At 36.7% G+C, this 25,435-nt stretch overlaps 1 protein-coding gene across 1 annotated transcript in view; it reads right to left on the bottom strand.

Annotated features, from left to right (window-relative positions):
- The window catches only part of Sntg1 (syntrophin gamma 1), a 401,178-nt gene that overhangs the window by 61,291 nt on the left and 314,452 nt on the right, over positions 1-25,435 (bottom strand). Inside the window, exons 14-15 of the mRNA XM_052175391.1 lie at positions 11,038-11,190; positions 8,122-8,214 (exon numbers count right to left, since the gene is read on the bottom strand). Coding sequence (XP_052031351.1) covers positions 8,122-8,214; positions 11,038-11,190 — 246 coding nt within the window. The remainder of the gene's footprint in view (positions 1-8,121; positions 8,215-11,037; positions 11,191-25,435) is intronic.

Here is a 25,435-nt window from a genome sequence, read left to right as displayed (position 1 = left end):
CAATATCAGCCCTTCCTCTCTTCACAGTACCTCCTTACTCAAGTCCTTTCCCCAATCCTCTGAAACCAGAGAAGCTGGTCCATTTAGGAACACAGGATACGCAAGCAGACAAGCAATAGGCTCAGGCATAGCCCCTGCTCCACTTGTCGGGGAACCTATATGAAGACCAAACTGCTACCTATGTGCATCTGTCCAATGTCCAGCCCATGCTCACCTTCTGCTTGCTGCTCTCAGGGGTCCAAGTTAGATGATACTGTTGGTTTTCCCATGGAGTACCTGTCATTTTTGGGTCCCCAACTCCTCCTAATCCTTGTGAAAGACTCGCCAAACTCTATCTAATGTTTGCTTGTGAGCCTTTCTATCTCCTTCCATTAGCTTCTGGGTGAAACTTCTCAGAGGAGTTATGCTAGGTTCCCATCTGTAAGCATAACAGAGTATCATTAATAGTTTCAGAGATTGTTTTTTCTAATGGGATTCGCCTCAATTTGGGGCAGTAATTGGTAGGATATTCCTTCAGTTTTTGTTCTTTCTCTCTTCATATCTTGCAGGAAGGAAATATTTTGGGTCAAAGATTTTATCTGTGGGTTGCTATCTTTTTTCCTCCACTGGGAGTCCAGTCTGCCAACAGGGAATGTCCATTTAAGGTTCCATATCCCCATAGCTAGGAGTCTCATCTAGAGTCCTCCCCATCAAACTTTTGAAGCCTCTTCCACCCCCACAACAGCCAAATTCCTTCTCTCTCCCCTGCTCTCCCTACATAAGATCTTCACTCTGCTCCCTTCCATATCCCTCTTTCACCCAGTATCTTCTTTCCATTGACCTCAGAGATGTATTTTGCTTCCCCTTCAGAGGATAATTCAACCATCCTTTCTTGTGCCCTAGTTGTTATTTGGCTTCTTTGGGTCTGTTAATTTTATCATGGTTATCCTTTACTATACGACTGGTATCCACTTATAAGTGAGTACACATCATGCATGTACAGATCATGCATGTCCTTTTGGGACTGATTTACCTCACTCAGGATATTTTCTACTTCCATCATTTCCCTGTGAAATTCACAGCGTCCTTGGTTTTAATGGCTGAGTAGTATTCAATTATGTAAATAAGCCATATTTTCTTTATCCATTTTCTGTTGAGGAGCATCTAGGTTGTTTCCAGTTTCTAGCTATTTGCAATGAAGCTGCCATGAACGTAGTTAAGTAGGCGTCCTTCTGGATCATGAAGCCTCATTTGGATATATACCCAGGAGTCATATAGCTAGGTCTTGAGGAAGAACTATTGCCAATCTTCTGAAAAAAACACCAAATTGATATCCAGAGTGGTTGTACATGTTTGTACTCCCACCAGCAGTGGAGAAGTGTGCCCCTTGCTCTACAACCTCTCCAGCAGGTTGAGTTTTGAACTTAGCCTTTCTGACAGCTATAATGTGGAATCTCAGAGTCATTTTGATTTGCATTTTCCTGATGACTATGTACAGGGGAATTCTCCCTAATTAATTGATTGTCTAATAAAAATGACAAGAAGCCAGTCATTGGCTGAAGAAGAGGAGGTAGGCTTTCCTGGTCTGAGAGAGGAAGAGGGGATGAAGAAGGAATGGCCTTCTTTTTATGGTAAGGCAGAGAGCAAGGATGTGCAAGATGTAAATCAGGAACTGTTATACCTGGTGGTAACCTGTGTCATCAGGAAAATTTCCAACAACGAATAGTTGATGAGTTTAGAATGACAGATTTCATGCCCAGGGTGGTTGTTTCATCTGTCGATTTTAAACTGAGATTGTCTGGTGTTTTCATTCACAGTGACTCAGGTGGGAAGGAGCTAAAGAACATAGCTGGGGCAGACAGGATTTGGCCGGGCTTTGGAATGGGAATATTGGGCAAAGGGCAGAGCTACAGGGGAGAGCTAAGAACATTGGAAAGGAGCGCACCTGCAGCTGGTCACAGGGTGATGGGAAGGCAAGAGAGATCACAGAGCTCTGAAGAGGCACAGCTGGAATTTGTGGAGAGGTGTTGGCTCTGAGAAATTTGAGGTCACAGTCTAGAGCTATGCACCTGGCTAGGAACAGACGGACTGCTGGCACATAGCTGGATTTAGCTTGGGATTTCTGTTTTGTTTGTTTTGCTGCTTTTTTAAAAGAAAAACAAATTGCATATATTAGAACTAAGGACTTTAAACAATTCTTTAGCTGCTTCTACGCTATTCAAGATTCCTTTGTAGAAGATTATCTGTTAAGTTCTTCATTCTATTTTATATGTGGGGTTATTTGTATTGTTGGTGTTTAACTTCTTGTGTTGTTTATGAATTTTAGATAATAGCCCTCTGTCAGATGAGAGGTTAGTAAGGATTTTTCCAATCTGTAGGCTGTCATTTTGTCCTAATGAGAGTATCCTTTTCTTTTCAGAAGCTGTTCAGTTTCATGAGTCCCAATTTATCAATTGTTGATCTTAGAGCTTGAGCCATTGGAATTCTGTTCAGAAAATTGGCTCTTGTACCAACAAGGTCAAGGCTAGTCCCCTCTTTCTGTTCTATTAGATTTACTATCCCTGGATTTATCTTGAGATCTTTGATCCATTTGGACTTGAGTTTTGGGAAAGATGATAAAAACATGGATCTATTTGCATTAAGCACCATTTCTTAAAGATGCTCTCCCTTTTACATTTATTTTATGGTTTTGACTACTTTGTCAAAAATAAGTGTCTTTGAGCTTAGTACAAGGAGACAAGGATGGATCAATTCGCATTCTTCTGCATGCTGACCTCCAGTTGAACCAGCACCATTTGTTGAAAAGGCTATCTTTTTTCCATTGGATGTTTTCAGCATCTTTGTCGAGGATCAAGTGGCCATAGGTGTGTGGGTTCATTTCTGGATCTTCAATCCTGTTCCATTGATCCTCCTGCCTGTCACTGTACCAATACCATGCAGTTTTTAACACTATTGCTCTGTAGTATTGCTTGAGGTCAGGGATACTGATTCCCCCAGATTTTCTTTTGTTGCTGAGAATAGTTTTAGCTATCCTGGGTTTTTTGTTGTTCCAGATGAATTTGATAATTGCTCTTTCTAACTCTGTGAAGAATTGAGTTGGGATTTTGATGGGTATTGCATTGAATCTGTATAGTGCTTTAGGCAAAATGGCCATTTTAACTATATTGATTCTACCGATCCATGAGCATGGGAGGTTTTCCCATTTTTTGAGGTCTTCTTCCATTTCCTTCTTCAGAGTCTTGAAGTTCTTGTCATACAGATCTTTCGCATGTTTGGTAAGAGTCACCCCAAGATACTTTATACTGTTTGTGGCTATTGTGAAGGGGGTCATTTCCCTAATTTCTTTCTCAGCCTGCTTATCCTTTGAGTATAGGAAGGCCACTGATTTGCTTGAGTTGATTTTATAACCTGCCACTTTGCTGAAGTTGTTTATCAGCTGTAGGAGCTCTCTAGTGGAGTTTTTTGGGTCACTTAGGTAGACTATCATGTCGTCTGCAAATAATGATAGTTTGACTTCCTCCTTTCCAATTTGTATCCCTTTGAGGACCTCCACATAAAGCCAGACACTCTGAAGCTAATAGAAAAGAAACTGGGGAAGACCCTTGAGGACATCGGTACAGGGAGAAAGTTTCTGAACAGAACACCAATAGCGTATGCTCTAAGAGCAAGAATTGACAAATGGGACCTCATAAGGTTACAGAGTTTCTGTAAGGCAAAGGACACCGTCAAGAGGACAGATTGGCAACCAACAAATTGGGAAAAGATCTTCACCAATCCTACATCAGATAGAGGGCTAATATCCAATATATATAAAGAACTCAAGAAGTTAGACTCCAGAAAACCGAACAACCCTATTAAAAAATGGGGTACAGAGTTAAACAAAGAATTCTCACCTGAAGAACTTCGGATGGCGGAGAAGCATCTTAAAAAATGCTCAACTTCATTAGTCATTAGGGAAATGCAAATCAAAACAACCCTAAGATTTCATCTTACACCAGTCAGAATGGCTAAGATTAAAAATTCAGGAGACAGCAGGTGTTGGAGAGGGTGCGGAGAAAGAGGAACACTCCTCCACTGCTGGTGGGGTTGCAAATGGGTACAACCACTCTGGAAAGCAGTCTGGCGGTTCCTCCGAAAACTGGGCACCTCACTTCCAGAAGATCCTGCTATACCACTCCTGGGCATATACCCAGAGGATTCCCCACCATGTAATAAGGATACATGCTCTACTATGTTCATAGCAGCCCTATTTATAATTGCCAGATGCTGGAAAGAACCCAGGTATCCCTCAACAGAAGAGTGGATGCAAAAAATGTGGTATATCTACACAATGGAGTACTATTCAGCCATTAGAAACAATGAATTCATGAAATTCTTAGGCAAATGGATGGAGCTAGAGAACATCATACTAAGTGAGGTAACCCAGACTCAAAAGGTGAATCATGGTATGCACTCACTAATAAGTGGTTATTAACCTAGAAAACTGGAATACCCAAAACATAATCCACACATCAAATGAGATACAAGAAGAAAGCAGGAGTGGTCCCTGGTTCTGGAAAGACTCAGTGAAACAGTATTTGGCAAAACCAGAACGGGGAACTGGGAAGGGGTGGGAGGGAGGACAGGGGAAGAGAAGGGGGCTTACGGGACTTTCGGGGAGTGGGGGGGGCTAGAAAAGTGGAAATCATTTGAAATGTAAATAAATTATATCGAATAAAAAAAATAAGTGTCTTTTGAGGTGTGGGTTATTTCTGGCTCTTTGATTTGATTCCACTGATCCTATCTGTTGCTATATCAATACCACACAGTTAATAAATTACTGTTGCTCTGTATTACAAATTAAAACCAGGGATGGTAATGCCTCCAGAACTTCTTTTATTGTTCAAGATCATTTTAGCTATCCTGGGTGTTTTGTTTTCCCATATAAAGTTGAATATTGTTCTTTCATGACCTATAAAAATTGTGTTGAAATTTTGCTCAGGGTTACATTAAATCTGCAGATTGCTTTTGGTAAGATGGCCAGTTTTACTATATTATTCCTACCAGTCCATGAGCATGGAAGATCTTTCTACATTCTGACATTTTCCTCAATTTCTTTCTTTAGAAACACGAAGTTGTTGTCATAAAGGTCTCTCGCTTCCTTAGAGTTACACCAAGGTATTATTATATATGGCTATTGTGAAGGGTGGTTCTTTCTAGATTTCTTTCTCAACAAATTTATTGTGTATCAAAGGAAGGATAGTGATTTTCTTTTAAGTTAATTTTGTATTTAGCCACTTTGGTGAAGGTGTTTATCAGCTCTTGGAGTTCTCTGATAGAAAATTTTGGGGTCATTTACACATACTAGCATGCCATCTGTGAATACTAATATTTTGATGTCTTCTTTTCCCATATGCATCCCTCAATTCAAATTATATTATGATAAGATTATGTAAAAGACAAAACAATCTTTGTTAATAATAATTGCTATCCATATTTATTGTACTTGACATCTTTATTTTTCTACATCATGTAAATGTTCAAATTTTTATTTCTCATAACTTTTGACACATTTTAGATTTTGATGTGCTTTTTTATTAAGAATATTTGACACTTAAGTGTAGGCATTGTGGTATACATGTGCTTTACCAATTGGGAAATCCCATGGTCACTTATTTGCCACTTTTTGACCAATTCGCTACTTTTTGAAGTAGCTTTCACCTAAAACAAAAACAAACTGTTGATGAGGGCTGAGTGATAATCTCACCTCTGAATATTAAGGGTAATTATTTAGAATATCATTAGAAACTATACTAATTAGGAAAATGGAGAATGTCTTAGTTGGGGTTTTACTCCTGTGAATAGACACCATGACCAACATTATAAAAGACAACATTAAAATGGGGCTGGCTTACAGGTTCAAAGATTCAGTCCATTATCATCAAGGCAGGAACATGGCAGTGTACAGGCAGACATGGGCCTGGAGGAGGTGAGAGTTCTACCTCTTGTTCCAAAAGCAGCCATGAAAAGACTGTCTCTCCTGCGGTTTGGAGCCAGGCCTCATTGCCCACCCCCACAATGACATACTTCCTCCAACAAAGTCATACCTATTCCAAAAAGATCACACCTCCTAATAGTGCCAGTCCTTGGGCCAAGCATCTTCAAACCACCACAGTGTATTTCTTCTTTAGGGTCTTTAGCCCACCACCCAGGAATATTGGGATTGACTTAAACAGGCATTAAGTCTCACTAAACAGGCCTCAATAACACAGCTCTTGGTTACACACAAGATAAATGCATGACTATTGAACCACTGAATGTTTCCTTCCGGGCTTATTATGGTGGTTTGTAGGTTATACAGATGAGAAGGACTATTGACGGCTTTCACCCTTGGAAACTTGCATTGGAGCTTCCAATGCTTTGAAAACCTCCACTTGGTTAATAGACTTCCATTACTTTGTTACAAGATATTTCCTATCCATTCACATTGAGGCAGTGAGAGGCTAGTGACTGATGGGGAGAGGAGGAGGAGATAAAGAGAAGGAGGGAAAGAAGACTGGACTAGCAGTGCGGAGAAAGAGAGACACAGATATCCAGATGGCTTCAGATGTATTTCTGGGGTTTTGGAAATGTTAGAAATATTGGGATAAGACTTTATCATTGTAAGTTGGCATTATGTAATTGGGAGTTTTATATACATAAAGATATTTGGTTAACTACTTAAGTTTAAGAGTCATGCTTTACCAGGTATTTGGTTGCAGAGAGCAAGCAGAAGACCCCCACCATTTACAGAGTCTATGGTGCAGAGGGAAAACATCTGGGATGCTGTGATAGCTATCTAAGGAAGATTGACATGGAGGTATTAATGATAGCTGCTCTGAGTGAGACCTGACAGGACTTGGTGAAGAGGCCTGGTGGGGTGGTACTGTTTATAATTCTTTCCAAATACACATATTAGTTAATGTATTTGAAGTATGTGATGCCCCCACCCTTGCCCAACAAATTTTACTGTACAAGGTGCAAGTTCCATAAATGATGCCACTAGGCATGAGATGAGTTTTACAACACTCAAAACTAATGTTTAAATTAAGTTGCTGACTCCTGGGGTTGAACTAAAGGAAAGCTGGATGAAACTCAGGCGGCAGGAAACCCTGTAAGAGGACCAGCAGTTTCAATTAACCTGGACCCCAGAGATCTCTCAGATACTGGAACATCAACCAGGAAGCATACTGGCATACACCAGCTGATATGAAGCCCCCAACACATATACAGCAGAGGGCTGCAAGGTCTGGGTTTAGTTAGAAGATGCACTTAACTCTCAAGAGACTGGAGGGCCCATGGGTTATTTGTAGTGGGTGGGGACATCCTCCTGGAGACAGGGGGTAGGGAGGAGGTATGGAATGTAGGACAGTCGAATGGGGGAATGGGAGGGGAATAAAATCTGGAGTTTAAATTAAATAAATAGATGATAGATAAATAGATGGATAGATTGATAGACAGATAGATACACAGAAAATATTTTTATATCTGAGGAAAATGAATGATGTGAATAAGGAAGACTACAAGATTATAATAATGTCAAATTGTAATATTTTTACAATTTGATCTTATAAGATCAAATTGTCTTATAAGATATCATTTGATAAGATATCATATGATATCTTATATCATTTGATAGAATTAATGTTTTTCATATATTCATCACCTATATTTGACTCAAAAATAATAAAGGGACACTCAAAAATCATTGGTAAATGAAGAAATTGTGCTCAAAGATATAAAGATATATTTTTAAGAAAGAATAAATCAGTACCTATCATTTATCATCTACCAATGTATATATTCTATTATCTCATCAAACTATCATTTATTCATCAATTATTTATAATCTACTGGCCGTATTACATCTATCTATATAAAATATGTACCAATAATCTCTTTCTATATTTATATGGATATATGAACAGACTGGCATGAAATTACTTTGCTATAATAATTACTTGCATTAATAGTGTTTTAACAAGTTATGTTCCATAGATAAAAATGAATATTGTAAATCCAATGTACAATTATTTGAAAGGCTGCAAGTAGTTCAAAGGCTTTTCACTCATTCTTGAGTGATAATTTTGGTAACTGTTTCTCCTGCCACCTGATGCAGATTACCTTTGTTGCTGCATCAAAGCAGATAAAGCCTGTGCTGAAGTCAATAGTGAGGCCCATTAGGTGACTCTCCAACACACATGCATAGGTCTTGCACTGGAGGAAACAAAGAATATTGTTAGTTTCAATGTGGCTTATATAATCTCATTGTCTAGGAGAACATGAGATCTCCTCCCTATGAATGAAATACTTAGTAGCTGTCTAGAGTATGGCTCAGTAATAGAATACATTCCTAACATGAATAAGGCCCTAGGTTTGATCTTCAGCATTATAATTTTATTTGTAAGTATTTTGGAAAGATAAATAAATATGAATACTGAAACTGGAAAATGTCTTTGTATTAACATGGACCTTATATACAACCTAACACATTGTTATATCTGGTTGTGCAGCTGTATTTGACTTTGATTTCAAGGTACATAGCAATGAATTCTATGAACAATAATTATAACTCAAAATTTTCAGCATTTTTCAAATACTAATAGTTATGTTGCATTTGTTGTATTATATTTAGTCAAAATATATTGTCTCTCACAAATACCTGTAGTTATGAAATTGCTTTTATGAGAATGTTATATTCAAATATTTAAAGCCTAGTTAGCATTAAAAAATTTGTAACTATGACAAAATATTCATTTGAAGTTAAAATAAGAGATTAGAAGACATACTTATTGGGCATTAAAAGCCCATGCTTAGTTCTAATTGTATTTGCTAAATACATGGATATCTTAGATAGCTATATTCAGCCACTGGTAATTTATGAAAATTACTATCAGCATTAAAGAGCATTTTAGGCTAGATTGTTTTCTTTTAATTTAGGCTTAAATTAAAAGAAATTATTTGCTATTTCCATGTATGGCCATTAAAAGAAAGATTTCAGGTAAAAATGCATTATAGTCCATTCAAATTTTCTCATTAAGTTGAATATTGCAAATTAAGCTACATTGCCTCAATAATCATTAAATGGAAGCAAATAAATGGGGTAAGTTGAGAGCTGCTAAAAGTTTACTTTATAACTTACAATATCAAGAGAGATGTACTGAGTGCATTTTATACACTTAAATAAAGAAATGCTTATTTATTGTATAATTACAACATTTGTTTAATAAAATGGATTTCAGTGTAAAAAAGTGATAACCAAAATTATTGTTTTAACAAAGCTCAAAGATAAATTGCTTGGCAAGATTTGCTTATAATTATATATTAAATAACATCCATATGTAAATATACATAGGATAAATATCTTAAATGCCCTTTGGAACTAAATTTCTCCCAACAAATAAAAACAAATATTGAATCAATCCAAAATAATTCTAAGTGTAATAACTTTTTGAAATTAGTACCCTCTCCATCATATTAAAATAAGTAATTGTTGAAGTATATTATAGTTATGAAACAAATAATTTCTTTACTGCCAAAATTCACTGACCCAAGAAAATAATAAAGTCATTAAAATTACCCTAAGTGAATTATACTGAAGATTATTTCTTTTAAACTAGGATATGTAACATTTTATTAATAACGTCTTTTATATCTCAACATTCACTACATTTTCTAAAGTTTAATTATAACTTTAAATGATCACGTCAAATGTACTCAAAGTATGTGCTTTCATGGATCATACTTTCAAATAAATATGCTAGTATTTAAATTATTCATTTAAGGTACAAAACAAAGTATAAAATAAGAAATAGACATATTTGAGGGTAGAAAACATTATTTTGTAGTCCTTGTAATATAAATATATTTCAAAGCAATTCTGAGTTCTTCAGTAGTATTTATCATATTACAACCTTTTCATTTTCTGCCTATTTGTTTTATTTTACTATGTTGAGACGGTATATCATGTGGCACAGACTGGATTCAAATTGTCTTAAATAACTGAGGATGACTGTTAACTAATTTTCCTGCCTTTAGCTCCCAATTGCTGGAATTATAGGCATGTACTATCAGTCATATCTATAATTTTTACCTAAATGTTAATGAAACATTTATTTTATCAAAATTAAACAATATTTATCATGTTAGTATATTCATATTTTCAAATAAGAAAATGACATATCCAAACATTGCAATTAAATGCAATGGATCCCATTCCTAGTCTCATATCTGTCATATGTGTTTGAAAATAAGTATCCATGTATGTTGATCCTTGATCTATGGATCTATTTCAAGGAGTAAGAACCTAATTAACTTCAAATTTTCCTGTATCTTGTTCCAGATCAACCATAGAACCATTCTATAATGTATTGCATTTGAGTTCTCAAGTAGTCAAGAAACAAGTTCTATGAAGTTTGATCTAGATATAGCTTCACACTGGAGTACTACAACTTAGTAAATACTCACTGGACACTTGTGATTTGCAAAATGTATTAAATTTCAACAAATACAGAAATAAAATTATCCAACTTATGACAAAAATTGATCCAGGATTATGTTATGAGGCATACAAAGGAAACAGTGGAAGTGGGGGAAGTAGGGTCAGCACAGTTGTTATGGAAGGTATCTGGTAGAAAGTACTAGAAATCATGGGATGTCCCAGGAGCAACGCTTGATGAAAGCCTCACATACTATGCATGGGTTTAAAAGGCAGACATGAAAGGGAGGTTTCTAGAATCTAGGGGACCAGGTCTGCTGAATAGGAACAACTTTATAAATAGTAAATATGCCCAAAGCATTTTCTCTATAAGATTTAAGTTATAGCAATATTTGATAGGAAGTAGCCTACAAAGGCAAAATAATAAAGAACATTCAGTGATTATTCAGATGGCTAATTATTTATTTTTCAATAACGGTTAAATACTGGATGCATTAGATATGGCGGGCAACCTTACAGAACTGGCTTATATCCTCTGAGAACTTAAGTAAGTGGCTACATCTCTCCAAGTACCACACCTACTGCACTCTACAGGCTCTCACCTGTATGCGCTCCACTTCAAGGAAGGTGGCTGTTTGGAAGGCTCGTTCCCATTGGGCAAGGTCACTCTCTAACTCCACAGAGAAGTAGAGGTCCTCCCCACACTCAGACTGCATAGTGAAGCAATGTTTCCGCCGATCCAGCAGGTCACTGTCCTGATGAAAACCTGGAGTTACACAGGCTGGCATCCATCAGTTCCTACTCAGCACAGCAAAAGTTTACTAACACTGCGCGAAACAATGCTTAGACTCCACATTGCTATTAAGTCTTAATTCAGAATGGTCACTGCAACCAAATTCAAGAGTTTACACCATTTCCTCTTGTAACTTCTGATGCCTATCCGAAAGAAGAGACTCTAGGTTCAGTTGAACTAACAAAGGAATAACCACAATGCTGAATACACAAAACTCTCTGATTGCAAAATAGACTTATATATAACCCCTGAATGTTTTACAAAGTTATCTGGGCATGAATATGAAGATATTGCCATCTCTTATAGGCAATAAAGATTTTTACTGAGATGATTTTGAAATCATTTTAAAATCATGAACACATAGGAAATTAGAAAACTTATCTACACCAATTATACTGTATCACATCCCACCCTCCACCCCCAAAACATTCATTGTGTCAAAAGATTTTGCTCCTAGAAGTTTCCTGGTTTTGCCTCAAGTTTTGTTTACTAAGGTGTTTACCTAGTCCCACACGTTTCAATTCCAATGTGCTTTCCAAATTCAAAGTCTCTAGGTAAATAATAGGTAAAAAAAAAAAAAAAAAAAAACAAAACCCATAGTGACACTTTTAAGTAAGAAGACAACAGGATGTACTACTTTTTAAGATATATAATTTGAAATACTTATTGGTGTAATGAAAATTGCAAAAAAAAAAAAAGCCTAATCACTGGTATTGTATTCTTTGACAGAGAGAGGAATGTGTACAAGTGTCTAATTACTAAATAGTGGAAATGGATCAAATCCTTAGCTTTGGCAATGAATTTTAAAAGAATATCTAACTTCCTTGCTTCCCAATTTTATAAGTACATATTGGAAAAATAAAGACAGTTATTCCAGTACTGTAGAATTAGTTGTAATAGTTACTATCAGTAAACTCGCAGAGAGTTAGGAGACTGATCTATGATTTGACTAAAGGGAAAACACTGAAGCCCCAATATGAACAAAGCAAAGAGATAAATAGGTGATAAGGGACTTTTGGTGATTTGGAGTGAATATTATATCTGGGAAGGGTCTCCATGGAAGATATTAAATAAAAACAGCCACAAATATGATGGTCCAAATTATTATGAGTGTGACTACAACCTTTATAGATTGGATAAGTAATAAACATTAACTGAACAGGGGATGAAAATTGGATTAATATTTAATAATGTTTAACATTAAGTGCAAGATTATTCTTCCAGAAAAGGATCAGCAGTGGCAAAGGCCTGAAGTAAGGGAGGATTCAGAAACCCATCGCAAAAGTGGAGAAATACCAATGACTCACAGGTTAAGAGATAAGGTCACTGGTCAGGCACTGATTTTGAACTTTGAACTAAGTATAATGCTGAGCCATTCTAACAACAAAGTTTCTTGGTATCCTTTATCTCTGTTTCCAGTTTTTTATCTTCTACTTTACCTTTTTAAAATTAATAAACTTGGCACAAAATTATAACGTAACTTTTCAGTTTTCAGAATTTGTCAACTTTATTATTCATTACATGGTCTTAACTTCATTTTTGGTATGTTTTGGGGAGGGTATACTGGTGCATATGTGAGCATGGGGGAGATGCAAACATTTGAATTTATGAAGAGGCCAGAAATCAATCTTGGGTTTTGTAATTTAATCTGCAGATCTAAATTTTGTTTTCTTTTTGTTTGTTTTATTTTCTGGTGAAATATCTACTATTGTCCTGAAATTTGCCCATTATCTTGGGCTGGAGCCAGCCAGCCCTGGAATACTCTTTTCCATGACCCTTCACTGTTGGGGTGCCATACCTTTTCTCTGGGGCTAACATCCTTACTTGCACATTCCTATTACGTTTGTGCAGGAGACACCTTACCTTCACAGCTATCTTCCCAGACCCTCATTTTCCATTGTAACCTAAAATGTTCACCAGTGGAATTGCTATCCCAAAAATCTTTCCATTCTCATAATGAGGAGACAATCTGAAAGTTACTTCCATTGACATATTTTATAGTCTCTTGATAAAACTTAACTATGTTACACTTTTTAAACCACATGGAGTATCAATTATTGCTGAGTATTCCCTTAGGAACAACTCTTATCTAATCAAGCTGGGCAATATCATTTAAGCATTTCTGAGTAATTGCTATTCATTTGTAAAACATCACACTGTGCACTTCTGGGGTCATCTGAGTATTAAGTACACAGTTAAAGTAGCAAATGCACTATGAGAGTGCCGTGAATTAAAAGTCAAGGAAACAGCAAGGGAGTGCAAGAAAAGATAGTTTTCTCCTAAGAAGATCCTGTAGTATTGAGACTCACTGCATTACAAGCTCAGAAGAAATTTAGCATTGTGCCAATAACCATGAGCATGGTGAAGAATGAGCTGAAAGGATGTTACAGAAAGAGGTGCACAGAAGAGCAAGAAAGGAAGACCTGGAGAAAGGCAGAAATTCAAGGATCCCTCCCCACAAGTTTAATGAAACTATAGCCCCTAAAGCATAGCTTTGTATCAGCCATGCAGACCTTCAGTACAGACCCTGGATCTGATCATTGAATTTCCATCTTTGCTCTCTGCACTGTTTCTTCTTCTCTTTGAAAATCTGCACTCATTATCAAGGTGATATGAATAATGATGCATCAGACATTATCTAAAATTATTTACAATTTAAATTCGTTTTGATGCTAGTTGTTCTTTATAAATAACAGCCCTACGCTCAAGGTTGGTATGCAATAAAATGTATCTGTGAACTTTTCATTCTGTAATTGGCCCTGGAGAAACACATTGCTCGGTATTTTTCAGAATGTGACTTTTTGATCATTTGGGAAGTACAATTTAATAAAGGTGGTTGTAATAAAATAGGTAACCATATCGTGAGCACTAACATTGAGTCTCACGTGCGACTGCTCCAGCTGAAGAGCTCACTTCAATTCACTGCAACCCTTTCTATAGACAATGACCTTGTGAAGCAGAGAGAGGAAGGAGCATTTTATTAAATGTTAACAATTTAAATGTTTTATAAATTTATGTTAAACCTTCATAGACTTTAAATAAATTTTGAACACATATATATTCCCAGCCATGGATTTTCCCTTTTAATTAAAGTGTGTATGATTTAACAGGCAGTAAAACTGAGCAAACTGACAACAGTTCAGTGTGTGCACTGTGTTTCCTTCCTCCTCCACTTGGTACTGCCCCTGCCATAGGAACACCTTCCCTTTATACTGGTGTAAAACTTCATAAAACTTAGGATGACTGATGAAATGTCCATGAAAAGTGTAATTTTTTATTGTTTGGCTAAATATCAGCTGCCTGTGGTTGCTATCATTTTATCTGTCATTTGCCACTACTGTTTTTACTTCATCATTTTTGATAAGGAAATCACCTCACATTTAGATGCAAAGTTTCTCTAATCAAACAAACATTGTGGTTTATTTTAAGAAAAGAAATACCTCATGTAAAAGTTTTTTTCCACTAAAAGTAATGTTTTCCATCCTTTTTACTGTTATTATAATCACTGAGACTTTTGGTAGATGACTTTTCCCTCCTCTCCTCCAAATTCAATCCCCAGGATCTTCCCCACCTCTGTAGTAAACCAGCTCCTGCAGCCTTCCTCCCGCTCCTGCATCCATCTCCAGTGAATCACACAGATCTCCCCTTCCTAACTACTGAACCCTACTCATTACTTTATCCCAATCCTCAAGCACAGCAACCATTCACTGCGAACCTATAGGTCACTCAGGCCAAGGAAGCAAGAAGTCTGCAGACCTTCATTTCTCCCTCCCTTCCTCTAAGTACAGTTCACTGGTTCCAAGAAAACTCTGTAACAGACCTTCTGCTATGGCCTTCCTCCATTCACAGGGAACTAAATAAGAGAAACCAAAAACAGACAACAAACAAAAACCTCGGAGTTTAATGCTGCAACTGTTCATCAAGATATAAAATTGTATTTATATTAAATGTCAGATATCCCCATGAGAAATACATCACATGTAACCATAATTTTAGATACTCTATGGGCAAATTGCTTCCTTACAAGGGAAAAAATGTTTAATATTTAATTTTTAAAGTTTTTTTTTTTGGTTTTTTTTTCCCCAAGGCACAAATTGCATAACAAATGACTCCCATGAAGAAGTATGGAGAGGGTCCTGATCCTGGAAAGGATTGATCTAGCATGGGAAAGGAATATACGGACAGAGAAAAAGGAGGGAGGTGATTGGAGAAGGGATGGAGAGAAGAAGGTTTATGGGACATATGGAGAAGGGGGATCCTGGAAAGGGGAAATCATTTGGAATGTAAACAAAGAATATAGAAAATAAAAATATTAAAAAAAAGTTTTTTTTAACTTGTAATTGGATAACTTCCCTTCCCACTTCTCCCTCCAACCTTTCTCATGCATTCCTCTCTCCCTCTCCCTCTCCCTCTCCCTTTCCCTCTTTCTCTCTTTATCTATCTATCTATCTATCTATTTATCTATCTATCTATCTCTGTCTCTCTCTCTGTCTCTGAAATTCATGATCTATTTTATTTAATTCTTTTTATCTTCTCTCTCTCATGCACACACACACACATACACAAACACACATCTAAATATATAAATACAACCTTCTGGATCCCTATTTAATGTTATCTGTATGCATATGATCTTGGGACTGATAATATTTAAAAACAGTAATATAAATTAATTTTTCATAATTATGTAAAATAAGATTTTCAATAATTTGGAATAAAACTTTTACCTTTGAAACATTTATGTCAATTATAAATCAAACAATGGTTTTGACATACAAATACACAAACCTATATTATACCTGTTTATTATTGTTTTGGGGGGATTTCAGATAATGTTGAGAGCCCCCATTCCTAAGAAACCATACTTGCTGATATAAATGACAAAATTATTTAAATATATTCACTAATCTTTTAGCAATCCATAAAATTTGGCTATAGTCTTTATTTTCTTGCAAGAAAAAATGGTTTTCTAATGCATTATATCTCTTCTGCAGTCCTTTATGAGGTCTAGAAATAGAGAATATCAGTTCTGGGGTTATTTAGATAAATTTAGAGAGATAATATTAACATTATTCAGTTCCTAAAGAAACATTTTAAATGGATTTAATCATATTTGCCTTGCGATTCTTGTGAAGGCAAAGTTCTTTATTCATGTTCGTCATTTGGAGAAGTGACTTCTGTACACAAAGGCTTCCACAATGTTCATAATACTATTTATAACTCTAATTTTAACATCACAACATTAACAACACATTATGTTTGTTAAGAATTAGATCAGATTTTTGTCCTGTGCAGGATGGGGATTTGTTATGTCTGTCTCTGTCTCTGTCTCTGTCTCTGTCTCTCTGTCTATATCTCTGTCTCTTTCTCTGTCCCTCTGTCTCTGTCTCTATCTCTCTCACTGTCTCTGTCTCTCTCTCTGTCTCTCTCTGTCTTGCTCTCTTTCACTCCTTCCCCAACTTCTTTTCCCTGCATTTATGAATGCCCTCATAGAGGACAATCTGTCCCACATTTAAATAGTTATGTAAGTGTCAAAGCCTAGCCCATAGAAATATGTATCATTTCTCATTAATATGCTTTCCTCTTTGAAGAATATCACTTATACCGTGAAATACTACAATAGATATTTTTCATAACATAACTATGCAAATTAAGCTTTTGTAAGGTCAGAATCATTATGTTAAATTGAATGAACCAGACACAAAAATACAAGTTAAACATGATCTCATTCCTGCATGGAATATAAATTAAATGATCTCTTAGAAATTGGGAGTAGCTTATTGGTCCCAAGATGCAAGTAAATGTATTGAGAAACCTGGGAGTGACGAGTGGACACTGAGCTGGAGTTAAATGGAGAAAGAAATGATGGTGTGCTGGTGTGCTTTTATAGCAAAGAGGGTGTATGAAGATGGTCATTATGTACTACATAATTCTGAAGTTTAGAAAACATTTCTTAATGTGTTCACCTAAAAGAACTATTTGAAAACTGTCATGCAGCCCTTCAACTGATGGATAGAGAATGAAAATATGCGTCTCATCCAAAACAACTGCTAAAAGGTCTGTGAAACTGTGAAACTTTCAGATAAATAGATGAAACTGAAAATATGATACTGAGTAATGAAAGATCAAGAGTGAAGCCAAATTCCATAGCTTTTGTCTTATTAATTCCATAGTTTCTGTCTTATTCTGAATCCTTATTAAGGATTCAGATCTTAGCTCTGAATCCTTAGAGTTGAGTACACAAACTAATCACAGAAGTCAGGAAAGTAGAATGATCCCATAGCAGCAGCAGGGGAAAAAGGAACTCTAGAAAGGGAAGAATAAGACACTAGGTGAAGGATGAAAGAAAAAATGAGGGGCAGGAATGGTATTACACAGAACACGAGAGGAAGGAGAGATAAGTAGCATTAAAGATATTGGGAAAAGACATCTAGAATCAATTTGCAAGATTAATATTATGTCTACTCTGCTCTCTGTCTCTGTCTCTTTCTGCCATGCTCTATCTGTCTCTCTTATGTCTCTTTCTCTCACTCTAATATTATTCTAACTAGGGTTAGACAACACAGAATGAGAATGTTTCTGCCCAGGAGCCATAGATTACCTTACATAAAACCCCTACCAGACACAGAAAACCTCTTTTTGAGTTTGCTGTGAGTAGGACCCAAAAATCTACCAAAACAATCTAGGCTGCCACCATTGCCCTTGTCTGACTCTGGAAAATTGAAAGTAAAACCCTATTGCTGAAGACAACACATATTTTGGACAAAGGTCTTGAAGAAATCAGCTGGAACTGAAGCCACATTCTTGAGAATGAACTTTCATATATCTAAAGGTTTTCCATCTGCAAACGGAGAAAAACTAACAAATTTTTAAGCTGCCAAGATATAAGGTTTCGATGCACAACAATGAGGGACCCTACATAATACCCACAAGAATGAAGTAGTGATACTTTTATCCTTGTGGTAATTTATAATTATCCAGTGAGCCTTAATGCCTGCTCAACAGGTGAACTTTATTCCTTGCATTTTAAACCTAGACAATGATTCATGGTTAGAGTGGCCATAGACCTTAAAGGGGATCCTACTATAGCTGTATTCATCAATCAATATAATACTTGACTGAATTCTAAGTACTAATCCTTGTACCCAAAGATAAGTTTAGTTTTCACCTCTCACCAAAGAAGCATCTTTTTTTTAATATGTATTTTTATTTTCTATATTCTTTGTTTACAATCCAAAAGCTTTCTACTTTCCCAGTTCTCCCCTCCCCATATGTTCCATAAGTCCTCTTCACTCCATACATTCTCCTATCTTTCCCCCTCCCTTTTATCTGTCCTGGTACTCCCCTACAATGCTGGATCAAGCCTTTCCAGGATTAGGGCCCTCTTCTTCCTTCTTCATGGGAATCATTTGATATGCTAATTGTATCTTCAGTATTCAGAGCTAAAGGGCTAATTAATATCCACTTATCAATGATTGCATTCCATGTGTATTCTTTTGGGATTACATTACCTCGCTTAGGATGATATTTTCCAGTTCCATCCATTTGCCTAAAAAATTCATGAATTCATTGTTTTTAATTGCTGAATAGTACTCCATTGTGTATATATACCACATTTTCTGTATACATTCCTCCATTGAGGAATGGTTCTTTCCAGCTTCTGCCTACTACAAATAGGGCTGCTATGAACATAGTGGAGCATGTGTCCTTACTGCATGCTGGAGAATCCTCTGGGTATATGCCCAGGAGAGGTATAGCAGGGTCCTCCAGAAGAGTCATGTCCAATTTTCATAGGAACCACCAGACTGATTTCCATAGTGGTTGTACCATCTTACAATCCCACCAGCAGTGGAGGAGTGTTCCTCTTTCTCCATATCCTCACCAACACCTGCTGTCTCCTGCGTTTTTAACCTTAGCCATTCTGACTGGTGTGAGGTGAAATTTCAGGGTTGTTTTGATTTTCATTTCCATAATGGCTAATGTTGTTGAGCATTTCTTAAGGTGCTTCTCTGCCATCCGAATTTCTTCAGGTGAAAATTCTTTGTTTAGGTCTGCACCCCATTTTTATAGGGTTATTTGGTTCCCTGGGGTCTAACTTCTTGAGTTCTTTGTATATATTGGATATTAGCCCTCTATCAGATGTAGGATTGATGAAGATCTTTTCCCAATTTGTTGGTTGCCGTTTTGTCCTTTTGACAGTGTCCTTTGCCTTACAGAAACTTTGTAATTTTATGAGATCCCATTTGTCAATTAGAATCTTAGAGCATAAGCTATTGGTGCTCTGTTCAGGAAGTTTTCCCCTGTGCTTATGTCCTCAAGAGTTTTCCCTAGTTTCTTTTCTTTTAGTTTCAGTGTGACTGGCTTTATGTGGAGGTCCTTGATCCACTTGGAGTTGAGCTTAGTACAAGGAGATAAGAATGGATCAATTTACATTCTCCTGCATGCTGACCTCCAGTTGAACCAGCACCATTTGTTGAAAAGGCTATCTTTTTCCACTGGATGTTTTCAGCTCCTTTGTCTAAGATCAATTGACGATAGGTGTGTGGATTCATTTCTGGGTCTTCAATTCTATTCCACTGGTCCACTTGTCTGTCACTGTGCCAATACCATGCAGTTTTTAACACTATTGCTCTGTAGTATTGCTTGAAGTCAGGGATACTGATTCCCCAGAATTTCTTTTGTTGTTGAGAATAGTTTTAGCTATCCTGCGTTTTTTGTTATTCCAGATGAATTTGAGAATTGCTTTTTCTAACTCTGTGAAGAATTGAGTTGGGGTTTTGGTGGGGATTGTGTTGAATCTGTAGATCGCTTTTGGCAAGAACGACATTTTAACTATATTAATCCTGCCAATCCACGAGCATGGAAGATTTTTCCATTTTCTGAGGTCTTCTTCAATTTCCTTCTTCAGTGAACTGAAGTTCTTGTCATATAGATCTTTCACTTGTTTGGTTAGAGTCACACCAAGATACTTCAATTGTTTGCGGCTATTGTGAAGGATGCCATTTCCCTAACTTCTTTCTCAGCCTGCTTATCCTTTGAGTATAGGAAGGCAACTAATTTGCTTGAGTTGATTTTATAACCAGCCACTTTGCTGAAGTTGTTTATCAGCTGTAGGAGTTCTCTGGTGGAGTTTTTTGGGTCACTTAAGTATACTATCCAAATAGTGATAATTTTACTTCTTCCTTTCCAATTTATATCCCTCTGAACTCCTTATGTTGTCTAATTGCTCTAGCTAGAACTTCGAGTCCTATATTGAAAAGATATGGAGAGAGGTGGTAGCCTTGTCTAGTCCCTGATTTTAGTGGGATTGCTTCAAGTTTCTCTCCATTTAGTTTGATGTTGTCTACCTGTTTGCTGTATATTGCTTTAACTATGTTTAGGTATAGGCTTTGAATTCCTGTTCTTTCCAAGACTTTTAGCATGAAAGGATGCTGAATTTTGTCAAATGCTTTTTCAGCATCTAACAAAATGATCATATGGATTTTTTCTTTGAGTTCGTTTATGTAGTGGATTGCATTGATGGATTTCCTTATATTGAATCATCCCTGCATCCCTGGGATGAAGTCCACTTGATCGTGGTGGATGATCGTTTTGATGTGTTCTTGGATTTGGTTGGCAAGAATTTTATTGAGTATTTTTGCATCGATATTCATAAGGGAAATTGGCCTGGAGCCTTCAGGCCTCTGCTTCGCGATCAGGAGCAGCCTGGGCCAAGAGCAGCCTGGGCCACGGCACCCAGTCTCCAAGAAGTGCAAGAGGCCAGCAGTACACCTGGAGGCTGGCTGGGAGCAGGCAGCATGCTTGGGTGATTCAGGCCCTGCAGAGCATAGGATCCAGCCCTAAGACCTCTGGCAGTAGCCCTCAGGCCTCAGCTTTGGGATCAGGAACAGCCTGGGCCACTGCACCCTGTCTCCAGGCAGTGCAGAAGGTCAGCAGGGCACCCGGAGACCAGATGTGAAGAGGAAGCTTGCACTGATTAGTCTAGCATTGACAACAAGACCAACTAACACCAGTAGGAACTAGATGGCAAAAGGCAAATGCAGGAACATTACTAACAGAAATCAAGGCAATATTGCAGCATCTGAAACCAATTCTCCAGTAGCAGCATGTCCTGGATACACCAACACTCCAGAAAAACAAGATATGAATTTAAAATCACTGGTCATGATGCTGTTACAGGATCACATGAAGGACATAAATAAATCTCTTAAAGAAATTCAGAAGAAAATGTATCAAAAGTAAGAAGCCCTTACAAGGGAAACACAAAAATCATTGAAATAAATTCAGGAGAATACAAAACCCAATAAGGAGGAAATGGAAAAATCACTTAAAGAAATACAGGAGAACTTTGGTCAAGAGGCTGAGGTCATGAAAGAGGAAACACAAAAATCTCTTTAAAAAATTACAGGAAAACACAAGCAAGCAAGTGAAGGAGCTAAGCAAAACCCTCCAAGATCTAAAATCAGAAGTAGAAACAACTAAGAAATATCAAAGGGAGACAACTTTGGAGGAAGAAAACCTTGGGAAGAAATCAGGGGCCATAGATGCAACTATCAATAACAGAATACAAGAGATAGGAGAAAGAATCTCAGATGCTGAAGATACCATAGAAACCATAGACTCAACAGTTAAAGAAAATTCAAAATGCAAAAAGCTTTTAACCCAAAACATCCAGGAAATCCAGGACACAATGAGAAGACCAAACCTAAGAATTATAGGCATAGATGACAGTGAAGATTTACAACGTAAAGGGCCAGCAAATATCTTCAATAAAATTATGGAAGAAAACTTTCCTAACCTAAAGAGAGAAATGCCCATGAATATACAAGAAACCTACAGAACTCCAAACAGACTGGACTAGAACAGAAACACCTCCTGTCACATCATAATCAAAACCCTAAATGTACTAAACAAAGAAAGAATATTAAAGGCAGTGAGAGAAAAAGGCCAAGTAACATCTAAAGGAAGATCTATCAGAATCACACCAGACTTCTCACCAGAGACTATGAAAGCTAGAAGATCCTGGGCAGATCTCATGCAGACTCTAAGAGAACACAAATGCCAGCCAAACCTACTATACCCAGCAAAACTCTCAATCACCATAAATGGAGAAACCAAGATATTCCATGACAAAACCAAGTTTACCCAATATCTTACTACAAACCCGGCCCTACAAAGGATAATAGGAGGAAACCACCAACACAAGGAGGGAAACTTCACCCTGGAAAATGCAAGATAGTAACCTTCTTTCATCAATCCCAAAAGAATATAACCAACCAAATATAAAAATAACATCAAAAATGACAGGAAGTAATAATCGCCATTCCTTAATATCTCTTAACATCAATGGACCCAATTCCCAAATGAAAAGACATAGACTAATGGACTGGATACTTAAACAGGATCCTACATTTTGCTGCATACAGGAAACACACCTCAGTGTCAAAGACAAACACTACCTTAGAGTAAAAGGCTGGAAGACAATTTTACAAGCAAATGGTCTCAGGAAACAAGCTGGAGTAGCCATTCTAATATCTGATAAAATTGACTTTCAACCTAAAGTCATCAAAAGAGACAGTGAGGGACACTTCTTGCTGGTCAATGGAAAAACACACCAAGAAGAACTCTCAATCCTGAATGTCTATGCTCAAAATGCAAAGGCACCCTCATTCATAAAAGAAACTTTACTAAAGCTCAAAGCAAACATTGCACTTAACACAATAACTGTGGGTGACTTCAACACTGCACTTTCCTCAATGGACCAATCAGGAAAACAGAAACTAAACAGGGACACAATGAAACTAATTGAAGCTTTGGACCAATTAGATTTAACATTTATAACATTTAACATATGAAAACATTTCACCCTAAAGCAAAAGAATATACCTTTTTCTCAGCACCTCATGTTACCTTCTCCAAAATCAACCATATAACTGGTCACAAGACAGACCTCAACAAATATAAGAAGATTGAAATAATCCCATGCCACCTATCAGATCACTATGGAGTAAACGTGGCCTTCAATAGCAGCAAAAACAACAGAAAGCCCACGTACACATGGAAACAGAACAATACTATACTCAATGATACCTTGGTGAAGGAAGAAATAAAGAAAGAAATCAAAGACTTTTTAGAATTTAATGAAAATGAAAACACAACATACCCAAATCTATGGGACACAATGAAAGTGCTAAGAGGAATACTCATAGCCCTGAGTGCCTCCAAAAAGAAAACGGAGAGAGCATTCCCTAGCAGCTTAATGACACACCTGAAAGTCCTGGAGCAAAAAGAAGCTAATTCACCCAGGAGGAGTAGAAGGCAGGAAACCATCAAACTCAGGGCTGAAATAAATCAAGTAGAAACTAAGAGAACCATACAAAGAATCAACAAAACCAGGAGCTGCTTTTTTGAGAAAATCAACAAGACAGATAAATCCTTAGCCAGACTAACCAAAGGGCACAGAGACAGAATCCAGATTAACAAAATTAGAAATGAAAAGTGAGATATAACAACAGAAACTGAGGAAATTCAAAAAATCATTAGATCTTACTACCAAAGCCTATACTCAACACAACTGAAGAATCTGGAGGAACTGGACAATTTCCTAGACGGATACCAAACACCAAAATTAAATTAGGATCAAACAGATCATCTAAACAGTCCCATAACCCCTAAAGAAATAAAAGGGGTCATAGAAAGTCTCCCAATCAAAAAAAAGCACGGGACCAGATGGCATCAGTTTAGAATTCTATCAGACCTTCAAAGAAGACCTAACACCAATATTCTTCAAACTGTTCCAACTCGTTCTACAAAGCCACAATTACACTGATACCAAAACCACACAAAGATCCACCAAAGAAGCTTCTTTTTGCAACATAGTGTGACTATTAAAGAGATTGTTAACTTTTAAAAATTCAAATTATGAGTGACCATGGGGTAACTAGTTTCAATTGGCATATTTACAATCTACACATAAGGCTCAGTGTCACTTTTAGAAGCAGACATGCAAGATTTTAAAACCTGGAGGACTGGGATACCTACAGCAAAATATTATCTTCAAGTCATAAAAGTGAAATTATACCAGAGAAATCTCAGCAAGACCTGCATAATGACACCAGATCACATGCCATCATTGACTAGGGACATTTCTCAAGGCCTTACCACAAAACGAAAATCTGCCTAATATATAAGTAAACAATGATTATGAGAAGGGAAATCAGCACACTCTAGACACAATCCCAATTATACAATTCTAAGTTGTCATTCTAAATATTTAAGTGTAGCACTAAATGGACCCAGTTGGTATTTTTAATATATGCTTATAAGTATGTATGTATGTATGTACCTAAAAATAAGTACACACAGTTGTTTGTCATGAAATTGAGAGAGAGAAGAAGAGAACATGACAGGAGTTTGATGGGGGGAAGAATGCGGTAGAAAACATGTAAGCAGTCTAAATGCATACATTTCTCAAAAATCATTAAAAATCTTAAATGTTAAAAGGTAAATAATTAAGAGGTAGATATTTATCCTGACTTAAACATTAGTCAGTGTATATATTTACTGAAGCATCATGGTGCTCTGTCAATGTATTCAATTGGTTTTTGTATTTAGAGATCATTTGAAGAAATACAAGTAATTGTACATAAGGAAAACAAAACAAATAAATGACTGTTGTAGAGACTTGAATTATTTATATGGAACAGTCATGTATTATAAAATATATAAGTACAATTTGTTTTCTTAATGTAGTTGACACCAACAAATTTTTCTCATCAACATAGTTGGAACTAATAGTCTAATTCTTCCAAGACTTGTCTTTCAGCAGAGTCTAGATATCATCATATTAAGGCACTATGGGTTAGTGCATCAAATAATAGCATGAAGTAGAACAAAGATTATTTTTCATGGCTACACGGAGCAGCATGTGAATTAACCTCTAAAACTGCCAGACTTTTCACAATGCCTTTCTCTTTATGGCAGTGATAATTATGCCTTTGATAAATATCCTGGCACATAACTGCTTAAGCTTCTTCACTGAAATAATGTTCTTGGTTGTTCAGAAAAGTAAAGTGAAACAAACAAAAGTTTGTTCAAGGTGTCTATATGATGAATGTGGGAATGTGCACTTCATGCTCAGGTGGAAAATTTTCTTCTGTGATTTATTTTTAAAAGTGGAGACATAGTAGAAAGAAATAGTAAATGAA

Source organism: Apodemus sylvaticus, chromosome 3, assembly GCF_947179515.1.
Source record: "Apodemus sylvaticus chromosome 3, mApoSyl1.1, whole genome shotgun sequence".
Classification (NCBI taxonomy): Eukaryota; Metazoa; Chordata; class Mammalia; order Rodentia; family Muridae; genus Apodemus; species Apodemus sylvaticus.
The sequence above is the reverse complement of the archived record's forward strand: the minus strand, read 5'-3'. Positions and strand labels throughout refer to the sequence as shown.